Here is a 24,078-nt window from a genome sequence, read left to right as displayed (position 1 = left end):
TGGTTGTGATGATACAAAAGCAATATATTTGTTATTATACATTACACATCATGATATAGTTACAACATTGCTTTCCGCACGATTTTTATTTTGATTTTGAAAAACTGAACACCAAATGATTTATCTCATATTATGGCTTTGTGAAATCCTAAATCCAATAGTTTTATTTATTTTAGATTAGTTTAAAATTAAATTATCTAAACATTTTCCAGCGTTTTGGTTTGTTTTGTTTCCGTAACAAAATAGAACGTGTAAGACAAAACAGATAATCTCTTTTGAGATATAAACTGAGTAGAAAAATATTTTATATTTTAGACAAAATAAAGTGTTATAATTTTTATATAAAATTCACTAACTCTCTTTATGTATAGTCTACATTAGAGCTGCACTAAGATGACAGCAATTTGACTATTGTACCTTTAATTTTACCTATGTAAATGATCCGCTTTTTTTATAACAAGTTATTATATTCACCCATCTAGTATAACGAAATTTGACCATTTTCAGAGCTAAATATAATTTATGTTTTCCAAAACATGTAGTTATTTTTATTTTTGATATTATTTTCATTTAATGTTAAAAATAATACTTGATACGTATGAGAATATATTGATAGGCTGACCTGTGAGTATCTTTTTTTGGGTATTTAATTTTTGAACTCTATTTTTACATACTGAATAATCTCGACTTAAAGCCTAACGACATACGATCCCAGAAGAAATACGGCCCCAGCCAATATAACCCAGCCTGGTTACTGGCAATTTTTGTACTCTTGACTTATTACTTAATCACAATCAAACAACGATGCACCTAGCGATTCGAACTCTAAACTCTCACAATTATAGGAGGACTACTCATACCAACCAAATCGACGAAATATTTTATTATATTTTGAATTTTCAAATATATTCTACAAAATAATATGTTTTTCCTATTAAAATCCTTTGGAATATTTGACCACATGAGTTAAGCGTTTAAATAAGAATGATACACTATCATAAAATAACAGATATATTGGTTAATAAATTATTAAGTAAAAAGAAGTAATGTTTATAAATTAATGTAAAAACACAGACAGAGATGTTTGTGATGATTTCTTGAAGTATATATACTTCGAAATATTTATTGGTATTTCTGTCATTTGCTTGCATTGTCGAACGATGATGACAAACATAATGGACACAATTTTTGTTATATTTTTGTCACATTCAAATTGTCAATTCATAATGCTTTCAATTTTTTGTTATATTATAGGCATTGCAATTCGCTATCTTGGAACTATTTGTGATTCTCCAGAGTCTTTCGTTCTTTGCCATTAAAAACAATATCACCACATTTAAATCATTAAAACCAAAACTGAGTGTTGGAATACGATGGAGCAGCATCATTATAAGTTTCTAAAAGTGTTTGATGGGCTTCGGCAGTAGATTTCTCCAGAAAAAGCAACTTTGGGCGCTCCTGAGAATAATATCCTTTAAATATCTTTAAAAGTTTCTTTATTCCGTATCAAAAATTGATCTGGTTACAAATTATGAACAGGAAATAGAGGAAACCTTTTTATCAATGATGATGTTAGAAACCTTATCAATATAGGGGTACGGTATTAGTTGGAGAGAGTGTGTGTGAATAAAGTAAAATATGTTTGACTAAATATAATACTCTACATAACATATTCTACTATTCATTATATGACTCGTACTCATGATTAATACTCATTGATTAGATTACGATTAACCAAAATCCTCAAGCGTGCTTCAAATCAAATATGAGCAATACAATATGACAAGACGTTTAATAAAATAATAAAATATAATTAATTGTTCTCTCTTATTTTCTTACTTTTTTAACTTTAATTCATAATTTACTATAATTCAAACTCGCTAATGCTCAATATATTTGCGAAATTAAAACAGGCATTTTTTCAAACACTTAAAAAGAATGTTGCAAACCATTCTTTCTTTAGTTCCTTCGTTTCACTTTTTAAGCTTCGTGAGTTTATTATCTTGATAGGAAATTACTTTTCTTCTGTAAACCTGTTTGTTTTTTAAAAAAAATTGGCGTTCAATTAGTTTCAAGTTTACAATAATTTTCTTTTTTAGGAGTTTATTATTTTACTGGTTTGAAGGCCTTCTTGGTCGATCTACGTATATTATCTAATTTCGACGCTGATTTACTGTTTTTTTTAGAACCATGATGATAGATCTAAGTATTATACATAATAATTAACCATGTATGTAAAACTAATCCTTTTAAACCTTTTAAAACATTTAATCATAACTTCTTGGAGGACGTTATTTTCTCCAATTTTAATTACCCTTGGCTACTAATTCTCTTTTTTCCATATTTTAACGTGTACTCCGAACCACTGTCCTCAGCATTAAGCCTACCGACTGATAAGTAACCAACTTAGAAATCATCCCGGAAGACATCCGGTTTTACCCAGCCTGGTCACTGGCGTGACTGGGATAATTTTTCTTGTCGGATTTTGCGCTCATGCCTAGGATAGTCACAAATATTAAAAAATCACAAACATAAAATCACGACCCTGCCCCAGCAGGATTCGATACGACCGTCATGTCACCTTTGCCACTGCACCAACCATGCCAGCTGTTGTAGATCTAAAATAACTTATTATTTAATAATTTAAAATTTAGTATTATTTGTTTGAAGGTAGTCCATAAAGAAAATTCCGTTTAGATTATGAAAAATTAGCTTTAACACTTGCTTGGCCGATTTCTGTGTTCTTTTAGAACCATGAAGTTAGATATAAAGCACAAAATTCTTTTAAACGTTTTAAAAACTGCATACGTTAGTGTTTCTGTTTCATTGCGTCTTTACTTTTTTCATACTATTATAAACTTACTCATTTTATTTCTATATGAAAGATGAAATCTTAAAATAGTTTGTTGTTGTCGAGGATATTGCTCAATGAATGTGTTGATCAAGCTAGAATTGCTGAGTAAATATTTGGCTCGGTTGTGTTTTGTTATTATATTATGTAAAATATTGCAAATTATTATTTTTATGTGGAACTAACAAGTGAATCAGTGGAAATGATACTATTTATATTTTCTAATAGTGTGTAATCTATTTGTTTATTAAAAAAATGCTTTCCTAACCCAGGAAACTCTTTGATCCATCGTAAATAGTTTAGCGATAATATCAATAAATAATCGCAATGAATCGTATGACTCTTTCGGATTTTCTTCTATTTCAAATTTCTGCTAATTCTTATTCATTCTCTTTTGGTGCGATACCGTTTTTTCCAAACGGACTATTGTTATTAACGTTCCAAAAACCGTATCGGATTTAAAGAATCATAATGACCGTTTAATTAACATGAGCGAAAAAAAACTTTTTAATTGTTTCGTTATGTACGTGATCGAATTTTATTACCACGCAATTTTTCATGCAGATGTTCGTTCCATGGTAAATGGTGTTATCACAGACCATTCGGGTTTTTTTTATTACGAAAATTTTGATTTGTGGATGTACGCAGAACTCGAGCATCATCGATTATTTCGACTTTTTCTTTCACTTTTAAAATATAATGTTTTATTAATATGGCTCATCACAACAGTCATGTATTTGGCGGTTTAACAATAAATAATACGTTTATTTGGCAAAGAAATGATGCGTATTTCATTATTACAAAATTTGACAGTCTTATAGGGTGGACTATTATTTGCTTTATTGACCTCTCTGTTAGTGGTACATAGAGTAAAACTACAGTGGAAGCTGTGATCATGAGATAATATCATATCTTGCGCAAATTTTGTGAATATTCATTGAACACTAACAAATTTTTTTTTCAATAAAACTAAATTTTATTTTGGGCATTTCGTATACAAACAAAAATGTTAAAACTATGAATCTTGGATTGGCAGTATTAAAAATAATGGTTACTACCAAAACTAATTTATTTTAGATTTTGAGTTTATTTTTATTCCAGATGCTTTAAGATAGTAAATGTTGAGACATACAATATGACTACAATATGATAATAATAAATATATGATCGAAAAATATCCTTGACATAAAGGATATTAAGAACAACATTTAAGCAAAACACTTTTTTCACTTCCAATGATATCTTATTGAAATCCAAAATTATACTGTTTGTTAAAATGTTAATTCTGCATACTAACGAACATACTTTACGTGTTTTTTACGATTTCTTCTTACGAGACAAAATTTGTAATTAGAAAGTCATTCTGCAATAGTCGATGAGGATGAAGTGTTTAGCTGATGAAGGCGAGAAGTCTCGAAGGGGAGTGATGATAACTAATTAAATTGAACTACTTCTAAATATTATGCAGGAGTTTGACTTTAGTACACCAATTTAACGAAATATTTTTTTATCCAATTCAGCAAGATAATAAATATATTACAAAACATATATTTATCTCAGCTCGAAATATGTTGACGAGAACTATTAAATGTTTATTTCTTCAATGAAACAGCCCTATTGATAAAAACTTGTTGGTTCTAACGTCTTAGTAGTGATGATTTCCATTGAGTTCAGTTGACAAAAAATACGAGAGTTGCTTTTTATATACTGAGCCTTGGCACCATAATGCTAATAGTACAATAATCATATTATATCGGAATTTATATAATAATCACATTTTTCCTAACCATAACTTTTAATTCAACCTTCTTCAACCACAACTTCAACCAATTGGGAATAACAACAATAACATTATTATATCTGAACTCTTATTTTCCAATTCCCTTGTATATATAGCTTCAAGACTTGCTAACTAAATTGCAACAGACTACTATGAGTATTTCAAACATAATACATGAACCGAAATTATAGAGAGCGTTCCAAAAATAGGACACTAAAATTTCTTGAGGCCAGTATGGTAGAATTCTCTATGTTGAGTTCTGTGACTCCAAATGCAGGATGTTGGATTTGTAATTGATTTTGACGGTTTCTCCTGCTTATCCTATGATTTTCTACTTTGCTGTAACAGATCTTTTTTTACAACGGTGGTAATAACATGAAAAAATTCTATTTTATTTTTCGACCACATCTCGCGACCGAATGTAAAAGATCGCCTGTAAATTACTTTGTACATTTCAATTTTTATTGATATTTGTGTTTTTATTAATATCATTAATAAAGTTGCTATTTATTACGAAGTAATTCCATGGTTCATCAAATTCTGGCATTTGTTTCTTGGCTTCCATTAGTTTTGATTTCTATAGATAGATACTAAGTATTTTAACTTGTTCTCCCCAATTTGGATATTTATTACTTCTAACTCCCCTATCACCATAATTTTCGTTTTTGCCTTTATTCATTATCATTCCATATTCCCTTAGTATCATATAAAATCTGTTAGAACAAGATTTTCTGTTGATGTTGGGACCTATCTGTTGTTATTATATTGTATAATTTCCAAAAGCTCCTACCGAAATATTTATTTTTCCTTATTATTATACCTTATCTATAGTCATGTTCTGCCTGTTTGAAATAGGCACATTTTTTATACATTAATATTGAATAATAAAATAGGTAAGCTTATACTTCTGCCTTGTCTTGACTTCTCAGTGTCAGAACTTAGAAAATGAATGGTTAATCTCTTACACAGTGATTGAAAACTTTGATTGAAATTGATTGAAATGAATGCATTCTAATAAGGTAATGTTGCTGCTATGAAAACGTTGACACAAAGTTCTTTCCAGCGGTGATTACTGAATAAAAAATAGTTTGAGCTAAATCGATGATGTTTTAGATTTAAATTAGAAAGACGGGGATTACTCTAAAAAATATTTTATCAAAACTGTTCAGTCACATTCGTACAAGTGACAAAAGCCGGATAATTTCGAAGAAATCGTTTTAGGCGACGAGCGCACCGTCATCGTCCTGCGATCTTTCTTGTGCGGGTCAGGATCCCGATCGAAACGATATAAAGCAGTCCTGATAGGAAGTTGCGTTCAGTCGACAACGAGGCGCGTGGTAGTTGCGGTCGGTGCTGCAGCCTTCTCCCACTTCTCTCTTTCATTCTTTTTTTTATTGATGTTATTTTCTCTTTCTTCTGTTGTCAAATCACGTCCAGTTGACGGTCGCAAGACACCCGATCGGCAAGAGGTAGAACGACTCGATTTCCGTCGTCGTACGCGCACCGTCCACTTGGAAAATTGCGACAGTTCCAGATAAGGCGGGAATTTCGAATGATCTGAGAGATAAGGCAGATAAAAGACTATCGTTGATATCGACTAATACTCAGTTTCGAGATGTCGGACAAACAGCTCGGTATGGCTGCTCTGGTCGTGGTGTTTTTTAGTTTGATTGTAGTGGTCGCTCCAGCTACCAACAATGCGATGGTAAGTAGTTTTTTTATTCGTTGTGCTAGTTTTACGCTTCACTTCACCAATTTTGCCGAAAACAATGGGTCATATGTTTCATTGTTCATTTTCTATTGTAGTCCATAGTTCGAACTAAAAAACATCAGTAGATACATTTTCTTAAAATCAACATTATAGTAATTTTCCGTATTTTATAACCATTTTCAATTTGTTATCATTTAATACTCCGTTATATTATTTCAAATGTTGACTTAATACTTACAATTAAACTAGTATAAGCTCAAATGTTATGATCCCCATATTTGTAAGGTGTCTTTATATTACATTAATTTGTAAATTATTTACATAATATTGTCTGTTTTGATATGACAAAATGCATTTAAAGTCTCACGTTCATTTCTTACTATTTATTATTTGAATATTGATTTATCGTCAACTATTCACAAAGCTTTCCTTCCTTACATTTGTTCACCAAATTCGCAGTCATTTAACATAATACATAATATAAACCATTGGGCATAATTAATTAAAATCAGTTTTCTAATAATTTGCTATATCTTAAGAGTATAGACCTGACACAGCTAACTATCCAGAAAATTTGGATTATAATATTAATATTTGCTTTTTTTTACCGATATTTTTTAGATAATATTAAACACAAAATTAATTTGTTTTTGAACTTCATTTGTTTTGTAGCTGTTATTAATATCTTCTAAAGAGCATAGTTGAAACAATTATAACTATCATATCTGATCTTTAGCAGCCTTTTTTATAATACAATAAATAATATAAGCCTTCAATTAATTGTCGGTTTTAATATAGAAATACTAATCACATATCGACGTCTAATGTGGAATGATGACCGTGAATACAAAACTGTTTTTAATAACAGATGATTTTCATGCACGTTACGATTTTACCTTGAAACGAAAAAAATATCATTTGGTTTTGACTGACAAAATTAAAAATAATGTTGATTTCATCTAATAAGACATAGAAACACCGAATCTTTAATATGCTTAGTTTTAATTTCGAAACTTACGAGATCTATTGTTGTGCTCCCACCGTCTAGGAGGTTTCTTAACCATTTTTGCGACAGTCCAGTTTCGTGGAAAAAACTAACATTTTTGGTGCAACTGATTACGTTACTCTTGATCTATCACTGGCCAGGGCGTTGGAGCGTGAAGCAAAACGGTTGTCTTATGAAAAGGTTTATTCGAAATTTGTAGTTCATGACTTAGATGAATGGTGTGAAGGTTAAATTAGCTTCATACATTTGGTCAGGGGTAATGATTAGTTGATCTTGGCCAGATATATGTTTTCTGTCCATTTTACAGTGTTTAGTATGCATACACCATATATGATTTTGTAAATCCCTAAGATTATTTTGTAATTGTAATTACATGTCTCCTAACAAAGCACCAATATTAACATATCCACAAAATCAATAGCAATAGTGTTGCAATTATAACATATCGATAACATTTATATCATAATTAAGAAACATATGATCCACCGTGTTATAATTACTGTTATAAAAATAATAATATAAAAAAGTCTATAGATATTTTACCTTTTTAAATCCGCAGGGGATATAGAATACATCAGGATATGAGGTTGATAATGATGTTTATTTTTTAAATGATAAAGTTTATTTGTTTTCTTATCAACATCATTTATATTGCCATTTTCAATTATAACTATAGGGAAACGTGTTTTTTATAATTTATTAATCTCCGTGATAAGCACATATTTAAGATAATAGGGAATGATGATAACATTTTTTGATAAAGTTTCGTAATGACGTTGTGGCAGTTCTCAGATATGTTGTTGTATTCGGTGTGGTTAAGGTGCTCGCGAAAATTCGCAACGATACTGTAGTAAATAGTATTTTATCTTTTCTACTAGACCACAGGGAGATGAACAAGATGGAGTATGTGATTGGCTAGCTGAGCTAGTTATGTTGAATGTGGTAAAACGAATAATATTTCGATTTAGTATTTTTGTGTATGATTTTTTTGCTCTTTACAGTCCCATATTTCATTGGGAAGTAAATTTAGCTAACAACATTGGCCCTCTTATATCATCTTATACCCCTCTTATTCAAGTCACAATCAATTTCACTGTCACTAATAATCACTATAAACAATGACACTAATATTCATATATACAAATTTAATATACCCTACTAAACAGTGTTAGATAATTAGTTACATCTTACACATTCTCTGTCATTATGTAAGCTTTGAAAGTTATCTTATTTTGGTAATTTTTCTGAAATATGTTGTATTTTTTCATATTTTAATTTTAGTTGCTTTTTTTTATTAACTCTGTACTTATAATATATAGTATAATAACATAATATAGTATACTAACTATAATTTTTTAATTTTTACTATTACAAATAAAAATATTTTGTTACATTTTTCTAAATTTGATCAAATTTTCATAATCATATATAACGAATTAAAAATAATTAATGGTTAGTAACATTAAAAACTGTGGAGTCACAAAATAATTATCACTATATAAGAACTTTAAATAAACTGAATATCGTTTTCCTTGTACATGTAAGGTCTATTTGTAAAATTGCAACAATATCCGATAATATTGACTGCATCTCAGATAAGAACCAGATAACAAAAACTGAAAGTACATCAGTATTTATTTAAACAAAATATCCGAGAAAAATTTCAATTCGACTTTAGAAACAGTCAACAGAAAATGCTGTAATTTAATTGTTTCTGATAAAATCAGTTTCCTTAACGTGAATGAAACAAGTCATCAATATATAAACGATGATAAATCAGAATTCTTAAAATTACCTTGTAGGCGCGTTAACAAATTTTGTGGGTTATGTTGTATAATCATTTACGACCAAAGATCATTGGGAATTCCTCATGAATGAAGTGTGTCTCTGACGACCGCTAGTAGAGTAGAACAGGTTTTGTTTTGATCTTATAAATAATAAATGTATTTACTACTGATTTGCGCGTAGAATTTTTTGTTAAATTTGAAATTTCAAATAACCTGAGACTGAAGTGGGAATGAAGTGAATTATCGGAATATTTACATAATATTTTTTGATTTAAAATATTTCTGGTTAAATATTTTAGAATTATTGTCTTGAAAGGTTTTATGAATCTTTTTCTTTTGTTAATAAATCACTGCCTCAAACATCCATTATTATTATTGTATTTACGCAAGGGTTTACATTTTTACGCAACTTTTTTTTATATTCCCTTTTTAATGTTACCATTTATCAATTTTATATAACGTTGATCAAAGTATTATATAACTAGCTATATTGATTTTATTACAAACAGAAAAATTGTTTCTTAAAATTCGTAAATTTCACGGAAACATTTTTTTAAAATAGATCCAAGCTTATATAAAGATTTGCATTATTCTTTTATTTGCTGCTGTTCGATTTCTCTTTACCAAATTGCGTGAAAATCTTGAACTTAACCGAATTGAGGTTTATGGAAAAAATTGAATGCGGCGCCTGATTATTTTACGTAGGAAAATGCTGATTTCTTCATTATTACTATATACAAATATTGAAACAACTCCTAAGAAATTTTATAATAGTTATTAGTTAGTAATAGTATAATGTTTATAATTATTTTTTATCATTAGTTATATTATTTACTTTTTAAATACTATTGAATACTTTTGGAAAGAGGAAGTTTGTTAAGTTATGGTTAAAACAGAATTTAAATCCATCAGTATTGTTTTTGTTTAATTCTGTTAAAAATAAAAAAAACAAAACGAAAACTTTGAGGAAAAAGTGATATGTTTCTTATTCTTGCAACTTGTCATCATGCGACTTTTATTTGCTTTTACAGATCATCAGATTTGAATTATGAAAATAATATAGTCTTAAATCCCTAGAAAAGCAGCACTCATCATGAATGAGCTGGTGACCTGGTATGAAATTTAGATTCTGCATGAGGGTTTTTTTTAATAAAACTATATTAATAAAATACTTGGCGGCATTTGTTTTAATATTTTGTATTTATACCTCGTATAAGTAGCCAGGTCATTTCGGAAGGCTACAAAGGTAATGTTTATTTAGTAAATGGTGTCAATGTGAACATACCAAATATTGATTTTCAGATATTGTGAGTGATAAAACTGATTTAGTTTAGCTCGGAACTTGTTCCCTATGTTTTTAAACCAACGCATACAGAATATTTTTTGTAATACTGCAAACATTTATATAACATGCCAGGAGTATATAATATGTATATGTACGTTTAAATAAGAAGCTCTAATTAAAATATACTATTGTGTTTAAAGAGTATATATATATATATATATATATATATATATATATATATATATATATATATATATATATCTGGTAATGATGAGAATGATAATCATTTAGTGTTTCACAAAATATTTTTACCGCAATATCCCCAAAACTACACCTCAATTTTACTATTCTGTCAATGTTATCTCCTTAATGGCACCATAATATTATTTTCTAGGCATAACATTCTTAGGTTTTAATTTTCTTACTATATATGTACAACTGCACTTTTTATGTGTTATTGAGGTTATTATTTATATACTTAATTAGTCTTTTAATGTGCTTTAATTGTATTTAAAGTATGTACTAGAAACATTACTGGTGTTAATGGTAATAAAATCGCTTCAGTACAAAGTACAAATGATCTGGTCCCTGTCATTACGAACTGAAATCATTAACACAATTAATCGATGATTCGATTTTGCATGGTTTAAATACCAAGAAACGTGTCGAAGATGATGACAACTAGTCTCCGCTCGTTTCAAAGAGCGACACATTCAACAGGAAATATTTAAATATTTGAATGTAATCCAAAAATACATCTTTTTAAAATGAACAAAATCAACTGCGATTATATCAGGAAGGACTCGATAATGTGTTACAAGGAAAACGCTCTTTTTCTGGTAACTATGACATAGTTTTTTTTAATTTTTTGGCTAGTATTGGTTTATTCGGAGACCACATATTAACCAATGTGATAAAACAAACTGGGAGTCTTGGTTTTAACAATTATTATTCGACTTTTAGCCGACGATCATGTGTTGAATGATTTTTAACATGTAGTTTATTTTCCCAAATATTGGGTTTAGGATTCAAATTAATATGTGGTCGATTTGTGGTTTCAAAATTATAACAAACAGAATACTGAGTAACTGAACAGCAATAAATATAGATAAATACTTAAAAAAAACACCGAAGGTTAATCTATTAGATTCAATTTACCCATGCCGATATATAATAAATTGAATTTAAATAATAAACACCATGAAAGAAACAATGTTTATATGCAAATAAGTTCTTTGAATATATTATATAATAAATGCAAATATCCTGTCTAATTTCAAAGCAACATACGTAATTGTTATTAGGAGGAATCCCATATAATTGATTATTTGTTGTAATTACTCGAAGTATTTTCAAGCATGTATTGTTTTATATAGTGGTAAAACCTTGAAATGGGCTTTGTTTATTAAAAAATATTTTTGGAATTGTTTGGTTTGTTTCTTTAGTGGATTACGATCTAATTTTGTGGGATTGATTAGTGAAGGGGAAGGTGTGTGATATTCAGTTTTGTAACAAGAATTTAAAACTATACCTTTTACTGAATGTTATAGTTCCTAACTTGTTGACGCTGAAAAAAGCTTTCAAATTTCATTAATATTATATTCTATATAAACACAGATGATGTTAATATACTAATAAATGCAGTTTGTAACACTACAAAATTCATTTCAAACTCTGACCATATTTTTCCTTCTCATTCTACCGTAGTTAAAGAGGTCAACAGTGTCGTTAGACGTCTGCAAAATTCTTCAAAACATTATCAAAAATAATGAGACATTACAAACCGACAATCGTTGTGATGTGCTACAGTTATAAATTTTGACGTTAACACGGCTCGTGGCGTATTGGCTGTATTATTTGATACACTATATGTATATTTTATATAGTAGTTATAAATAGCTTTATTTTATATAGTTTATTTTACATTAACTGCACCAAAAGTATTATTTTTGGTAAAATCTATATATTTCACCTCTCTATATAATCAAAAATATATCTTTATTTTATGGAATTATAATTTGATTGATTTAATTTAATTGTATTTGATCATATTAATCCAATTTGCAAAAAAAACAGGATAAAGAAATTACGTATGTGACACAAAAATTCATTTATGTATTTATTTGAGAAATATAACTGGTATAATTTTACTGTAATAACACTGGCCAAAAGATTCATAGCTTATAATAAATAAAGAAAATGTAAGAAAACATAGTTTTGTATATATTTCTAGACTTTAATATCATCTCAAATCTGATTTTAAATGATTGCCAAAATTTAACTAATGTGTTATGTAATACTGTAATAATTATATTATATGTCCAGAATAATCTGTTGCTAATAAAATGATTATTGGTGCAGAGCGTAAACTGTATTTAGTGGTATAAGAACATAACAGGTACTTTATTTGAACCCGATCCATCCTGAATATCTGTTGAAGCTAATTCGAACTCTGTAACTTCCATATGAACTGGTGTTGATTTTTTCTATAGTTGAGCTATATTTTGGGAATTTTAGAGGATATTTGCACGTCTATTTTAATTGATTACCATTATAGGTAAACAAATCGTAAAAACAATAACTAATTATATTAATTTTTCTTTTTGTTTCGTTATGCGTCGTTTATAGCAAAACAATTAAAATTGTGCGTTATTGTTTAAAATTTTCCATTAGTTATATTCACTGACGTAGGATGAATTACATGAAATTTAAATTCCGCAGCCGAAAATCATTTAATGCGTAACAGCAGGTCTTCCTCTGTCGATTTGGTTCCATCAAGGTGAGTTTCATTCAAATGGTTTCCGGGTTGGGTCGCACTGTATGGACGTTGGTTGTCAACGGACCTTGATGATTACCATGCGATGCACTATACCCAGCAGTATGATGTATCAGCTCTAATTGCTCCTCTTCCTATTACAACTCGGTTTTCGTACCAGTGCCTTAGTCAGATTCGTAATTACTCGATAATTTTTTACGTTAACGGCAAACTTTAAAAATATATTATAATTTTTTGTATGAACGAATTAGTGACACACAAAGCAAATGAGGAAATTTTGTATATTTGCAATAATCTTTGACCCACATTATAAATGCAAAATATAAACAATATATTTAAGCTTTACCAAATATCTAATTACTCAATAATGTAAGTATTTGTAATTTTTGAAAGTTCAAAGTTTGTGTAATTCAATTTAAAATACAGCCACTGCAAATAAATCGATGAATTTTTTATTGTAATAACTAAGAAATTTCATTATTTTTGTTATAGTAGCAAGAAGTCATATTAAATTTAATTAATCACACAAGACAAGTCATATAACAAAAAATATCAATTAAAAAAATTAATCAAGATGGAAGTATTATTATTAGTGACAGTTTCATGGATAAATAAATTATACTATATCTCACACAATGCCTGATATTAGATTAATATGTCTTAATGTAATTAATGTTGATAAATCGATTTATATCATACTGAAGCATTAAGTTATTAATTATTCAGTTACATTAACAGGATTACATTAAATTTAAGTTGCTATGTTTAGTTCTTTGTTATGATACAACTATGATAGTAATTATGTATCTACAAAATAATAATTATATATACCTATTAGCGTTATGCCTTATAAATGAGACACTGAAGAAGAAAACTACTTTATCAGATATTTTTGTCGTGATTAAATCGTTTTTAAATTAAAAAAAATATAATAAAGCATTATCATTTTTTAATTTAAAAACAAAAGGTGATTGTGAAGAGTGAAGACTAAAGTTTGATTGGAAAGTAAAAGAGAGTTAATCACAACTTATTTTATTTTTTTCAAAGTCCTAAAACTTCCTACAGTTAGTTAAGAGTTCTTTATGTCTCTAGTAAAGATATTATTCAGATTGTAGGTATAAACATTTTCGACGAGCTTTATGTCGATATATTGCTTCGATTTTAGTAAAAACTTGACGCAAGGTGCTAGGTCTGGTAGATAGGGTGATTAGTTGATGTTCAAAAGGCCATTTTGGTCAAAAAATCACGTACACTTTAATTTACCTATATTACACCTAGATTCCTAAGATCATAACGGAAATATTTTCATTGTAATCGATATATTTTGATTATATAACTTATAATACAAAAGACACTAGCTAAAACATTCGAATCTCTTAATAAATAATGAAAATGTGATACGTCAAAATAAATCGGGCTTCATTTATTATTGTCCATAAAAAATTATAGAAAGTATGTCGGTGCTTTATCCACGAAAAGCTTTTCTACTAATTTTATGTAGAAATATTCGCTAGCCCTAACATTTGTTTACATTTACATTTTGCTTAACTGTTTTAGTAGCTTGTAGCAAGATATTTTATTCATACCAATCTACGGCTGCATATAATCAACACACAAACATCTGTAAACGTAAAACTAATTTTACATATATCAAGAGGCATTTGACGAAATAGCGATTTAATTACTATTGTGTGTTAAATAAAAAATTAAAATTAAATGGCGATATCATAACAATATCTTTGTCTTGGCAGTGTTCGACTGAAATTTTGCATTCAAGATGCTTACCAAGGCCGACTTCATGTATAAAGACACGGAGTCGCATCGCGAATATTAATTGACAGCATAAAACATATTTTCTGTCAACGACCACTGTCAATGTACCGTATGTTTAAGCGGCGGCATTTCATATTACAAGTGATGTTATTTGATCGTACGTAAATCTTTCCTGCGATATATTGTTTGTGTAACCATAGAGTAATAGAGATGCAACTCAATAGGGGACTCTGGCGAAAAGTTTTGCTTTACCCAACATCCAGAGGGAGCCATAATTGGCTATTCAAGTAATTTGATTGGTCAATTTAAATCTCCATAGGCATCTGCCAGAAAAATATTTTACTGTGAAGACATTTGATTGGCTCATAGTAGTATTTCGCACGTGACAGCCTTGACGTCATGTTTAATTGACCAAAGAAACTTAAATAAAAAACTTTTTTTTTTCTGAAATAAATTTATTAAGTAAAATTCAATTAAATATACATATAAATATAATCTGTAAAAATTAAGAAATATAAATATAACCTATAAAAATAAATAGAAATTTATAATGTAAATTTATCTACAAAATGTAAATACATTATAAAAATAAATATACCTATAAAATATAAATATTATATACATATATATAAAACCATAAGTAAAATACTTTGGTGCATTGCAAATCAAAATTATCTCTTCCGTCTCTCCGTTAGTACTTTTAATATTTTATCCGAAAGATCATTATGGAATGTACAATTGGAGGGTTTTAAATTTACTTCTTTTTAAACATTTGACAAAAATTTTGTTATATTATCGACGTGGCAAAATCGCTGAATAAAATAAGACATAGCTCAAAGACCTACTGACAGTACGGCAAGGATGAGCAGAAAGGGGGGTACTGGCTGAATGAATACAAACTTTACCATTACCTTCTGGAGTTTGTTCAAATGTCGATCATACTTGCTTCGAACACCCTGGTTGTGGGCCTGGAACGATGGAAATATAGCAAATACAGTAAATACCTTACTACAAATATTGTAAGGCAGTTTAGAAATTAATGGTAACAATTATGAATAGAAATGTGACAGACTCCTTCAATTTACCTTCTATATAATTTTGACTTTGATCCATTTCCATTTGTACATATTCTAGGCCAGTGGTATTATTTTCACCATCACTAAATTGTTGATAAATACTTAAAGGAAAGTTTAAATGTCTCTTCTTAAATTAAATTTCTTCACTGTCGGTACACACAACACTTCTTAGAACTGGAATGCATTTCAACTACCGACTTGAATATATACTAATAAAATAAAATAATAATTTAATGTATAAACGTTATAAAAAGCTAACCACATTGTTCTCTATATAGGGCACATTGAAACTGGCGTGCAAAATAAACAAACTATAGAACAAAATGAACCAATCAGATTCCGGCGCGGCTCTTAGCATAGCAAATAAAACAAGTAATATGTTAAAGGTAGTGCCATCTACATGTTGGACGACGCTAAACATTTTGCCAAAATTTCCTAAGAAGTTAAATCTCTATTTCTCTATGTGTGTAACTTATTCTGGACAGTTATCAATACAAGAATTCGTCTAAGAATGTCACAAAAATACTTAAATTAAAAAATGAAGTCTTAAGAAGGCCTTAAAATAACAAATTCCTAGTAATCTGAATTTGAAAAAAAAGAAAATTCTTAATCTAGTTGCCACGGTATAAAGTAAAAGAGGTTTTTTGCTAAATTATGACAGCTTCAAAAAAAAAAACGAGAAAATATTTACAATTTTTTTAACATTTTTTGAAAATTCAAAAAATTCAAATTTAATAGTAGCTTTATTTTACATGATAGAAGAATGTAGAGAGAAGGCTCACACTCGAAAAAATTAGTTTGTTTCATTTTATATGCTGCATCACTAAAACAGATCTCCGAATAATATTGAAATTTTGAAAATTCTCCTAAGACATATTCTTAAGAAATGTCCCATATGGTCCAATGTTTGTATGCCAACTTTCTTTGTAATTCTTGATGCAGTTGTTAAATCTGATTTTGAAAGCTTTCTTTGGTTTCACCTTTTGCTTCTTCAACTTACCTAAAATAATGGTTAGAAATCCAATTAAGTTAAATCAAGCGAATAAGGAAGTTATAGAATAGGAATTTTTAAAAACGCTCGTGATAAAAAAATCAATATTTCTGGACAGAAATCCTAATGCAACAAAGTGTATGACTTAAAAATGACAAAGTTCTGAATTATTTTATTTTATTGAGTTTCATATTTAAACATTAGATTTTAGTAGAAATATGACATATAGTGTAATTTGAATCATATAAATTCATCAACATTAATGCTTATTTAATTTTGATTTAATACGTTAAATAATAACATTATGTAGTTACAAATCTATAACAATGTATCTTTATTGATCGAAGTTTAAATATTTAACCTAAAATAGAAAAATAATTAAATTAATGCAAACTAGACTGACTAGCCAGATCAATAACTTTATGTTGCGTTTTACCATTTTTGTGTGTTGCTTATCGAATTATTCCTTTATTTATTTTAAATGACGATAATACAATAATTCTCATACTACCGAAATGGCTACTAAATTATTATACCAAGCTATTTATTGCTAATGTTTTCTGTACAAGTTTTCTTTTTGTTGTTACTATTTTTTATAAGATATAAATACAAAATATTGTTATGTTTGTGGTTGGTTACGCCGTTTATTGCGACTGTTTTATATGCAAATTTCCTATTTCTTGTAATCATTTATTATGAGAGTAAATAAGCAGACCAGTCATTAGCGCTGAAAATAAGATATTTGCAGATTTATACGCCGGCGCTTTATGGGATAGATTAATTCGGCCTTGCTAGTTGAGCGTTTAGAAAAATCAAAACCATATGTTAGTTAATTGTCATTATGTTTCATGAGCACTCCTTGATAAACAGATGCCTCATATCTTTGTATTTTTTGGCGTATAACTAATTTATTGACAAATGCTTCAACTGAGTGATACGCCTGAGTAATTATTTTTTCGAATAGTCTGATATCGATACACTAAATTTTTTTATGACTTGACTTAGGTCAGACATGATTTTGGACGTTTTTTCCTATTTTCATCCTGTTTTTGAAAACAAAAGTAATTGATGACAATAAAACAAAACTCTGTGAGATTTATGGGTACCCTCTACCTTTGTTATATATGGGAGAGCTGAAATCAAATATGACCATGCATGTATTTTTGTGTGAAACTACATGATATTCTTTAGACAGCCGGCATCTTATTTGAATGGGTGTAGAATATTTTAACATATCGTTTTGATATAAAAGATTTGACCAGGTATACTCCAAATACAATCAGCTTCAAAAATAAAGTTGGGGATCTTATAATATAATCAAAAATTACAGCATTTTAAAGGCTAATATATATATTTTTTATAACATCTTTATTAGATACGCTTAGTACAACCTTAATTTACAATTAATTTATTAATACTTTTCCTATGTACTTGGATTAATTTATAAGCAAGACGAGTGCGAGAAAATACATCAATATTAGTATTCAGTATTCCTCAATAAAAGATAATGACTTACAGTTTAAACTAAAGATGTACACTTTATTTAAGTTCATATGGTTTGGTTCGCTTCAATCTCCTGACATCCTGCGCGCTGTCCAGCAGTTGTATTGCCTCCACGTTAGTATGAGGCTAATATATTAATAAGCTTTCCTTGATGATACATCCTTTGTCATTATTGTTTCTTTCCAAAACACTTACATCGATTCATTATTTTAAATAATGACTAATTATATTGGCAATTTGAGGGACTTATCATAGATCTCTCGTATATTTTGACTCTGAATTGATATTGGCTGGTAATTAAATAAAAGAGAATTTCTTATCTCCTTTGATACATATGTTATAAATAATTTTCTGATAAGATATGACTAAATCAGGTGCAGTAAAATTATACATTTTAGTATTAATTAATTGTAGGAGATTTAATTATTTGGTCATTACTAAAGTCGTTTTTCACATTAACTAGGTAAATTATTTCAAAAAGATATTGTTTAAGCTCTAAAAGCTAACTTAATTGCACTATTAATGTCATTTGGTAAACAGTGCATACTATTGTACAGCACGTGAAGTATTCAGCACTACATTAGGTATTATTTAATGTGTATTGTTAATGGTAATTATTCGTATTTAAACATATCTTATTATCACTCTCATTAAAACCTATCATCAATAGTTGTGGTTACTTAATTATTCACATAATAAAACATAATTGTTATTAATTCTCCTTTATTTTCAATCAGCGGGATTGTTTTATGTGCGAGCATTCGAATGAATCAGTTCTTTTCCTGAAAAACAATAAAGCAACCATCTGAAATCATTCTTTTTTCTCTTTATTGACTCGAAACAATTAAACGATGAACTACATCCTTGACCCGTCTACTTATTTATATCTTATGAGTTTCTATGTATATATCTTTGCCATATTTCAGAATTATTTGTTTATAAATATACGTGTAAAATCTAATCAATTCAATTGGTCTTGTACGTTTATTTTAATTAAATTTCTACTAAATCGGAATATAAAAAACACTAGAGAGAGGTAAAAAAACGTTGCTTTAAACATGAACCTGAATAAGATTAATTTAGTTCAGGAAATGGAATGGTGTGTATAATAGGATTTTAAAAATATTATTTTAGTCAATAAAAACTTACAGGCTAAATCGTTATTGTATATAATATAATGTTTGTAAATACAATGTTAATATCTGTCAAATAGAAACGATTCATGGTAAACTCAACAATAAGGTTTCTTTCTTAGCACTTGAAAAACTTATATCTATTCATCGGCAACTGTTTTTGAGATACGGTGAATACTGAATGATAAATACGTATTTTAATAAAGTCTTTTAATTAAAAATACCTATTATTATTTATTATTATGTAAAACTCTATTTCTTTACCATCTTCTTCTTTCGTTTTTCTTCTTTTAGTGTTATGTGGTTTCTATTCACTTTTTGGTGTATTATTGAGGCCGTTTTTATTTCTTTACTTCTCATCCTATCCATCTTTGATACACCCTTGAGTCTTCTGATGCACTTCATGTCTATATGCTTTTTTTAGCAATAACCACTGAGTGTTAGCGGTACTCTGTAAATTGACTTGAATACTTCCATTTTAGTTTCTTTTTATATTTTTTTTATTAATAAATTTTCAATATAAAGCAAAGTATACATTTATGTTTCTGTAATTCTGACTTTCTTTTATTGGCGTCTATACCTAGATATTTAAAGGCATTTACTTGCTCTATTTTTATATCCGCAATATGGATATTTATTTCCTCTGACTCTTCTATCACCATTACTTTTGTTGTCGTCTTGGTGTCGTATTCCATCTGCTTATGATCGTCTGGTTTAAAAATTGCTATTAAAGCTCCAGTTGATATTTCTGTTTTGTCATATTTCTATACACTACATCTAGTCTTTTTTGTTTTTTTGACATTATTTGTTATTTTGTCCATTTGACAGACTGCTTGAGATTTGGAGGTTATTCTAAATATATTATTCTAAATTTTACTTGAATTATTCTTACGATTTATTATTTTTTTCTTGCAAAACATTGATTCTGATTAATAGATTCATTATTATTCATCAACAGTGTATTAATTTTCAACTTTTTAGTAACTGTGAAAGTAGAATGAAGACATTTTCTATTAATGAGTGACATAATAAAATCATGCATTTATCCATTATTTGAAAGATCAAAATAGACCATAGAATTATCGCTGGTATCTAAAATTATATGTCACTAAACATATATCGATGGTTCTTGATACAAAATGATGTGTTATAAGACTCTCAGATGCATTAATAGTCAAGCTTCTTTTTTCATTGAAACGTCACCGTATCCTCAAAATTTTAAGATATCTTGATATTAACTGCCAACTTGTCTGAAGTTAAATCATATCTGACTAAAATTGCATAAGTTGTTTAATTGGATCATATTTATTAAAAGAAAAATACTTCATTCGTCATTGAACTTAACATCATTTTTGAATAGTTTATGTATATACATAATATATTGATTATAGATTAGTAGTAACCTTCCATTTAAGTGTCTGACTTAAACTTATTGTGGACAATAACGAGGCCGAAGCTAACGGAAATAGACAATGTTACCATCTAAAAGGTGATTACGATTTTAACCACGTCTGATTTAATTTTTGCTTATGATTTCAGTATACGTGAAATTTTAATTAATACTCTTTGTCTTTAGTTGGGACGATCCTACGAAGATGACTACAATGAAATTTTAGGAACGGTATGTCATAGTTACTCACTTGATGGTTTTGGGTTGGAACGCACCATTATATATAGAAGCTTAAATAGTAGATAGAGTTGTAGAATGTACAAGTAGATCCGCGATAGAAGCGATACATTATTATCAATGGTAACGCAATGATTAGTTTTTTTAATCTTAATATACCACCGATTTTTGGTTAATATTAAATTTATAACAGGAAAAAGTAACAACGGTACGTTTCTGCAATCCTTTAAAATGAAAATTTTACCACCTAGCGAGTAAAAGCATGACACATAAGTTATTAAATATCACCATCTGTTTGGCACTGTTTTTATATGATTTTATTTGATATAACTCGTGTTTGTGTTTCTTTGGTCCTTTATTTATTTGTTTAAACATGGTTAATTTTTTTTTACATATTATACATATGCTCTCACCTTTTTTTAATATAATAGTAGCAGTTTAATTACCTTTTCTCCGGTCGAAATAAACATTAAAGTTTAAAGTTAATACGATGGTCACTATTTATATGTCGGGAATTGGCAACACTGCAGTTATGTGTGTCCATCTGACGGTTCCTTCGTAAAGTTTGACATTTTTGACTATATACGTACTCCCAACATTTTTTCGCACGGACGCTATTTGTTTATTTTGTATTTAGTTGAATGTTTCTTCTCGGCAATAAATGGAACTGAATCGTGAACATTTTCGTTCTTTTTACGATTTTCGACGCGGATTATCACAACAAGAGTGCATCAATCAACTTGTTTTAGTGAATTCAATTATAATTCGTAGTTCGCCGTTTGACGAGTTTCGTGAAGGTCATCCAAAATCTGCTGCTGTGCCAGAAAACATCGATGCTGTGTGCGAAATGATTAATCAAGATCGTCATGTCACCTCTTATGAGATTGAGGTATTCCTAAGTTTTAGTTCCATCAGCATATATGCGATTTTACATGAACACTTAGCTGTGCGAAACTTATGCTCGCGTTGGATCCCACATAATTTGGCAATCGCTCAAAAAAAAGCTCGTGTCGATTGGAGTAAAGAAATGCTTAAGAAATTCAATCGCGGTGCTTCGAAAGATGTTTATAACATCGTGACAGGTGACGAATCATGGATATATTCTTATGAGCCCGAAAGTAAGCAGCAGTTGACTGTATGGGTGTTCCAAGATGAACCAAATCCAACAAAAGTTGTTCGCGCACGAAGCACTTCAAAGAAAATGGTGGCCTGTTTCTTCGGGAAAACTGGTGATATTGCAACAGTGCCTCTAGAGAATCGTAGAACAGTAAATTCTGATTGTTACACAACCATTTATTTGCCAGAAGTCTTCGGTGAAATAAGAAAAACAAACAACAGATGCCGGATTGTTCCTCACCATGACAATGCGAGCTGTTACACATCGGCTCAAGCAAGGGACTATTTGAGCTCTCAAAACATCGAATTGATGGGTCATCCAATGACTTCTTTTTGTTCCTATCCGTGAAGAATAAACTGCGTAATCAACGATTTTTATCGTCCGAAGAAGCTAGTGAAGCGTTCAAAAATCATCTTTTGAAGATATCTCATTCAGAATGGAATAAATGCTTCGAAAATTGGTTTAAGCGTATGCAAAAGTGCATCGGTCATCGTGGCGAGTACTTTGAAAAACAATAAAAATATATTCGCGGCTTAACTATTTGTTTATTTCCTATTCCAGAAATATATGTAGTGACCCTCGTATAGAAAGGAGTCACATATAGTAATTTTAAACCAAGATGTACTTTGTTTGAATTGTTTGTTTAAAACTGGATTTTAAAAAATCGTAGCTAGTCGAAATCAGTCGAAAACATCTATAGTAAAGGTTCCTGTTTCGTCAGTCAATTTATGACCAGTTGTTAATTTAATTGCTATATTGTAGTTAAGTACGAAATTAGCGCTATTATTGACATACATCTGCTGTTTATCACACAAATCTCATATTAATATAATTTTTGGTTCTACATGACGTTACGATGAGAATATCAAAAATTGTATAAAAATATCTAGTCCAATATTACGAGGCAAATTCTTAACTAGTAATCGAATGCCAACACTATTATTATTGTATTTAAATATCGTTACACCAATTTTGTACAATGACGGATTCAGGTGGAATACGATTTGCTTATCTAGTCGTATTATTGCCAATGAAATGGCCAACTGGGCGACACTGATATTGATATTGAACCTGAAGGTCAAGTTGAAAAGGATTTGTAGACATAACCGAGAATAAATGACGTATTTCTTAAAGCAATTTATTGTCCAGGTGTTAGATTTAACAATGAACATATGATGACGAAAGAAAACATTGCAAATTCGATTTAAAGTTCTAGGTTGGTTAGACGTATGCATGTCTGACGTATACAGGAAATAAATTACGTTATTAATGGCTTAAACATGTTGAGTTTTTAGGAAACGATATTTTTGTAGTAACAATGGCCTTGATTGTTATTACCTGTGCCTTATCTATCCTCCAGTGAGTCAAACAAACATTTTAGATGATTCTTACTCACGATTTCTCGGAATCCCGTTACCTATAAGGCAAAATCGAGTAGGTGTTTGGTGATCCGTTTTTTTTTTCTTCCTTCAATTTCATTCATCGATTGACTCATACGTCCGGAGAAAGAAACCAGTTGGTACGTCGATATGGGGGTCAACGTCTAATGTTGCTCCTCGTCGTTTCGTAGATGTGTAAATCGCCATCGGCTATGTATGCTGATTCATTCGGAAGTTATTATTATTCCGTTCGCGACACTTTGTAATATGTATTACACTCATG

The 24,078-nt window shown here is 29.2% G+C and overlaps 1 protein-coding gene and 1 long non-coding RNA gene across 19 annotated transcripts in view; one reads left to right on the top strand and one right to left on the bottom strand.

Annotated features, from left to right (window-relative positions):
- The first annotated feature begins 5,900 nt into the window (after positions 1-5,900).
- LOC143192599 (stromelysin-3) overlaps positions 5,901-24,078 on the top strand; it is a 39,978-nt gene continuing 21,800 nt past the window's right edge. For 10 of the 18 annotated variants that reach the window (XM_076398052.1, XM_076398042.1, XM_076398048.1 and 7 more), the window contains exons 1-2: positions 5,946-6,336; positions 21,249-21,293. In XM_076398052.1, coding sequence (XP_076254167.1) covers positions 6,247-6,336; positions 21,249-21,293 — 135 coding nt within the window. In that variant the 5' untranslated portion in view covers positions 5,946-6,246. Of the gene's footprint in view, positions 6,337-21,248; positions 21,294-24,078 lie in introns of all 18 variants that reach the window. The other 8 variants (XM_076398044.1, XM_076398035.1, XM_076398043.1 and 5 more) reach the window with 3 other exon arrangements.
- On the bottom strand, positions 11,275-16,628 carry LOC143192600 (uncharacterized). Its single transcript, XR_013004831.1, has 2 exons — positions 14,598-16,628; positions 11,275-14,550 (listed from the first exon to the last, which is right to left on the bottom strand). It is a non-coding gene; the product is annotated as an uncharacterized LOC143192600 (long non-coding RNA).

Source organism: Rhynchophorus ferrugineus, unplaced genomic scaffold, assembly GCF_030347505.1.
Source record: "Rhynchophorus ferrugineus isolate W39M unplaced genomic scaffold, kcgeb_rfMv2 rfM3, whole genome shotgun sequence".
Lineage (NCBI taxonomy): Eukaryota > Metazoa > Arthropoda > Insecta > Coleoptera > Curculionidae > Rhynchophorus > Rhynchophorus ferrugineus.
Note: the sequence above shows the minus strand (reverse complement) of the source record. Positions and strands in the feature narration are given on the sequence as shown.